Here is a 5319-nt window from a genome sequence, read left to right as displayed (position 1 = left end):
TGCTTGGAATAAATTTAATTTATTCCATTATTTTCGATAAGTAACCGAGTTAAACATACAACACATAAAGTAAAGCTGCCAAAAATAAATTAGATACATCACCAACATAAAACAATTGGGTTGAGACGACAACTTCACAGCCCAGCCCAGTCTAGCCCAACCCATACAATTTAAGTGAGTGTTCCCAATCTCCCAAACACTCGTCCAGCCACATAATTAGCTGGACAATTTTCCGATTCCGAAATGATATATCGGCCCGGCTTACTAGCCTGTTTTGAATTGGGCTGAAACTGAGGCCCACGTATGATTAAGGAAGTGAATGGGCTTTGTTCCGTTGAAGATTGACGTGTACCAACCAATCAGCGACTCCAAAACAAGCAACTCAGCTGAAAGTTCAACCAGCGTCATAAATTCGAACCGAGCCACGAAAACAGGAAACAATTCTCGCCACTTGATTGATCCGAATTGCTCCCGCTACCGGGTAAATTTCACCGTTAGAATCTGCATCTTTTCCTGAATTTGAAGGTGTATTATGCGGCGGCGTTGTTATTGTTTTGCTAGACATTTTTTCGTTAAAATTGATGTCCGTTTCTTTTGATCGGGATATTGGCTCGGGCGTCTGCTTGTTTGTCTGAGTTTTGATGCATATATGTGATTCAAGTCCTTGAATTGGTCGTCAGCATTGTGATTTTCCCCTATAATAGTTTTGACTTGATTTTTAGGGTTCTCTTGCATATTTGCTGAGGTCGTGTGTGTGCGCGCGTGTGCATTTCAAAGACGTTTAGGGTTTTGTTGGAGGTAGTGGGCTTTTTTTGTTATATGCGTTTAATCAGATGTGTGAATTTGTTGCATTTTCTGTTTGTCTCCTTCATATTGGCAGTATTTGTTTTGTGATTCGCATTTTTTTCACTTTATTACTATCTGATTTCCAATTTATTATGGTGCTAGCTGCTTGAAAATTGAATTTATTGTTTTGATCCTTGATAAGAGAAATTGCTGGGGCCTCCAATTTAGATTGTCAAAAACTGAAATCAATTCTCAAAAAGTTGTAACATTATATTTGATCGATATCATTTCAGTAGTTTTATAAAACTGTGAATCTAATGAGACTTTAATGTACATGGTAAAAAAATTAGAAACTTTTGTCAGATACTAGTTGGATTTAATTGATGGATTGTGGTCGACAGGGAACAAATCAAGATGATGAAGTTGAGAACCTATGCGGGGCTTAGCTTAATAGCTACATTGGCTGTTATTTACCATTCCTTCAACAGCAGAGGTCATTTTTATCCTGCAATGGTTTACTTGTCAACCTCGAAGATCAGTTTGGTGCTTCTTTTGAATATGGGTCTGGTGATTATGTGTATTTTGTGGCAATTGACCAAGAAAATCTTCCTGGGTTCACTCCGAGAAGCTGAAATTGAAAGGCTGAATGAGCAGTCTTGGCGGGAAATCATGGAAATACTTTTTGCAATTACTATTTTCAGACAAGATTTTTCAGTTACCTTTCTTGGGATGGTGACAGCTTTACTTCTGATCAAATCTTTGCATTGGTTGGCCCAAAAGAGGGTTGAATACATTGAAACTACTCCATCTGTACCACTGAGATCTCATATTCGCATCGTATCGTTTTTGGGATTCCTCCTCATCATTGACAGTATCTTTCTTTACAATTCGGTAAAATATTTGTTGGAAACAAGACAGGCCTCAGTTTCACTCTTTTTTTCGTTCGAGTAAGTTTTGTGTTTTTTGTTGTCTCACTGATTTTTTTTACTCTTAATGTTGTTATTTGAAAATCATTGTTTCATCTCAGATACATGATATTGGCCACAACAACTGTATCAACCTTCATCAAATATGTATTCTACGTCAGTGACATGCTAATGGAAGGACAATGGGAAAAGAAGGCTGTCTACACCTTTTACTTGGAGCTTGTCCGTGACTTGCTCCACTTGACTATGTACATGTGTTTCTTCCTTGTCATTTTTGTGTGAGTAACCTTCCAGCTAAATCTTTCTCCTGGGTTGATTAGGGTACATTTAGCATTTTCTGATGTGCTGAATTTCATTTTTGTTCCTGCTTGCAGCCTCGCACATCCTATTATTTTCTGCATTGCGTGATTTTATGCTTTTGAAAAATAATTGGTAAATCGAGGCTCCGTCCAAATACGAGCTGTTATTTTTGCTACTGAGTCGCAGTAGTTTATGCATGCCATGTTATTGGTTCCAAAGTGCTGTTAGTATATTTTAACATTGTTTTCATCATAATCCTCGATAATTAAACACTTTCCTATTAATCTACTTTCTTGAAATGGATTATTTATTGTCATGAACATTGAGGATTCTTTTATTCCACTTGTCCAAATGATCATCTTGAGCTTGATTTGATCTAGGTGCTTCTGCAATTCGAAAAATGTTCTGATTTGTCTTTAAGTTTTTGTTCACTTTCTAAACCCTAGGAACTATGGCGTGCCTCTTCACTTGATCCGAGAACTTTATGAGACCTTCCGAAACTTTAAAATCCGTGTAGCTGATTACATACGCTACCGAAAGATCACTTCTAATATGAACGATCGATTTCCAGATGCAACCTCTGAAGAACTCAGCGCGTACACATTTTTATTCAATTCAAACTTCTATTTGGCTCTCTTGATATTTTCACATTTCTTTCTACTGGGCATATGTATGCAGAAGCGATGCTACCTGCATCATATGTCGTGAGGAGATGACTACAGCCAAGAAACTTCTTTGTGGGCATCTTTTCCACGTACACTGCCTGAGATCGTGGTTAGAAAGACAAAACACGTGCCCTACTTGCAGAGCTCTAGTTGTACCTTCCGAGAATGGGACATCTACCTCTGGATCAAGGGCAGATGGCCATCAGCAAGGTATGATATTCCTACCGTTAATGTTAGTCTCGATAGCTTTATTACCTTTGAGCACGTGTCATGAATTAAGTCGTCGTGGTTGAATTTTGTGATTTTGCTTGGTATTTTCATGGAAAAGTAAGTTAATCTTTCTTATCTTGAAAGCATTGCCAAATTTCCTTCATATGTTGTCCTGATTTTGCCAAGATTCGGGCTAACACAGTTTGTGGGACCCAGGTGTCAGTGCATCTGGTTCTTCCTCTCAAACATCTCCTGCTGGTGATGGTGTGGCAAATGATAATGTCAGCCAACATCAGGCTAGACTTCAAGCTGCTGCTGCTGCCGCAGCAATATATGAGAAATCTTTTGTTTATCCTTCTCCAAATACATTAATGTGGTACGCACCTTTTTCAAGTGTTTTATCATTTATGTTTTTCGACTTAATTTTCTTGGATTATGCTTATTTCTTCTTAAAATCATTATATGTGATGACAACTTGGAAGGCACGATGGGTTTCAGAAATTCTTTCGTTCTTCTGGTCTGGCTATTCTATTGCAATTATTGCCATATAATTTATGACAATTTGCTTCGAATCATCAATCATCCTTACTTTATATTGATAACTCTAGAGAGGATAATCACACCCAAGTGTTAGTTCTATTGGTTAAGTTGTTGTGAAAAATCTGTTCTGGAGCTGTGGTGTTGTTATGACGCATAATCTGGAGATCATCTTTCCTTTGATATTCATGGCTGATCTCAAGCTTGCTTTTTTGTCATTGTTTTTCTAATGCTAAAAGAGGGAGTATCTAGAACACTGCATTAAATGTTGACTTCTTGCAGGTCGCCTGGATATGCTTTACTTCCTCAAACGTTTGAACATTCTAGCAGCACGGTAATGGCAACTGATGCTTCTGGAGCTTCTACAAGTGGACTGCCTCAACAGTATCAGTTTTTAAACACAACCTTTGCTCAGTCACCACAATGCACTTTTGTCCCTTCGCAGTTTCTTGGTTTTAAGGGGCAAGTTGGGACAGGAAGCGCAACAGAGGCACCAGTAGATTTACAAATGAAAATGATTGAGAATCAGATTGAGGTATCTTTTATTTTCATGAGCAAAATTTAAAAATATCCAGTCTCTTCATGCTACAAAGGTGCAGCAAATCAATGTTGTAAATCGGTGGTCTTTTTTAGTCTGTATGCATGTGTTTTTTTTATTGTTGGACTGGAAGATGAGTTGAATAAAAAATAGAGTGTACTTGTTAAAATTATGCTACCTTTTTTCTCTTTATTCCTGTAAAGATTATACTATCTCGATATCGATTGCTTATTGTGCTACCGGCTCGAGACAACTTGACCATAAACAATATTTTCTTACATAATGCTGCATCGTGATTTAATAATACATAATTTTTGCAGAATTGTCGCCATGTTATTGTTTATTTTACATCCTTTTTCTCTTGGCAGTTTCTTCAACAGCAGCTCCAGCACCTACAGGCGTCAAATGGTGATAAAACAATGGATCAGGGCTCATCTGATGTCAAGGGGAAGTCAGTATCATCACCATCTTCGTCTGTTGTCGACTCAAGTGAGACTGGGAATCAAGTATGTACAGCCTAATACACCTTGCTCACATACATATTTTATAAGGAGGGTAAGTTGTGTGCAGATACAGAGACGACAATATAATGATCCGGGATTTGTATAATTGGATGCCTTGAAAATCGACAGGACTTCCAAGTACCATTACTGTGTACCAATCTCTCACTATCCAATATAATTTTGTACCCCTAGAAAACAACCTTTGTAAAACCTGCAAACATGATACATACCAAATTGTTTTAGGAGTGCATTTGTATCAGGTCTCTTGGCATAAGCAATTTCAGTTCTTTTTCATCCTTTGCTGTGGAATTGATCAGGTTCTTCGAGTTTCCAACGGGATGCATAGCTTTTGTTCTGTAGTCTACTGGGGAATGTCGAACTGCTGCCCATTTTCCTTTTTCAAATAATTTTTCTTGAATCTGATGTAATCTCTGCATTTTCATGCTCACCAACTAGACATTCAGGGCCAAGTGATGCGTTCCATTAACGATGAATCTGTATTCGTGACCTCACTTAATTCTCTTGTATACTAGTAGAGGCGACCAGGAGCCAATCTCTTATCTCTATTTTGATTTTGTTCTCTTTTTGTGCAACTTTCAGTAAAAATGGCGATAAAATGGAAGGATTCATGTGGTCGGCCAATGTGGAACATGTTTGCAAATAGTTTAAAGGCTTCTCTAAGTATGTTCAAGCTAGACTTGAATAGTTTTTTCGCTGTGTCAGCTCGAGTCTTAGTTTGAGCTAGCCAGCTAGGTTCGAAATAATAGAGCATGGTTGCAAATTATTCGAACTATTATCGGACATAATGCTTGAAATATTTGAATTATCGAATAAGATAACGTGAGCTTGAATTT

At 37.8% G+C, this 5319-nt stretch overlaps 1 protein-coding gene across 4 annotated transcripts; it reads left to right on the top strand.

Moving 5' to 3' along the window:
- The first annotated feature begins 350 nt into the window (after nt 1-350).
- On the top strand, nt 351-5031 carry LOC140871586 (ERAD-associated E3 ubiquitin-protein ligase HRD1B-like). Of its 4 annotated transcripts, none has more exons than XM_073274159.1 (8): nt 351-481; nt 1188-1733; nt 1814-1990; nt 2459-2608; nt 2691-2887; nt 3104-3263; nt 3707-3959; nt 4331-5031. In XM_073274159.1, the coding sequence occupies exons 2-8, from the start codon at nt 1201-1203 to the stop codon at nt 4481-4483; spliced, it is 1623 nt and encodes a 540-aa protein (XP_073130260.1). In that variant the 5' UTR covers nt 351-481; nt 1188-1200; the 3' UTR covers nt 4484-5031. The 4 variants fall into 4 exon arrangements, with proteins under 4 accessions (XP_073130260.1, XP_073130263.1, XP_073130262.1 ...); XM_073274161.1 differs by having other exon boundaries at nt 454-525; XM_073274160.1 differs by lacking the exon at nt 351-481 and adding an exon at nt 676-798.
- Nucleotides 5032-5319: the final 288 nt, after the last annotated feature.

This window comes from Henckelia pumila, unplaced genomic scaffold (assembly GCF_033568475.1).
Source record: "Henckelia pumila isolate YLH828 unplaced genomic scaffold, ASM3356847v2 CTG_461:::fragment_3, whole genome shotgun sequence".
Taxonomy (NCBI): Eukaryota; Viridiplantae; Streptophyta; class Magnoliopsida; order Lamiales; family Gesneriaceae; genus Henckelia; species Henckelia pumila.
Note: the sequence above shows the minus strand (reverse complement) of the source record. Positions and strands in the feature narration are given on the sequence as shown.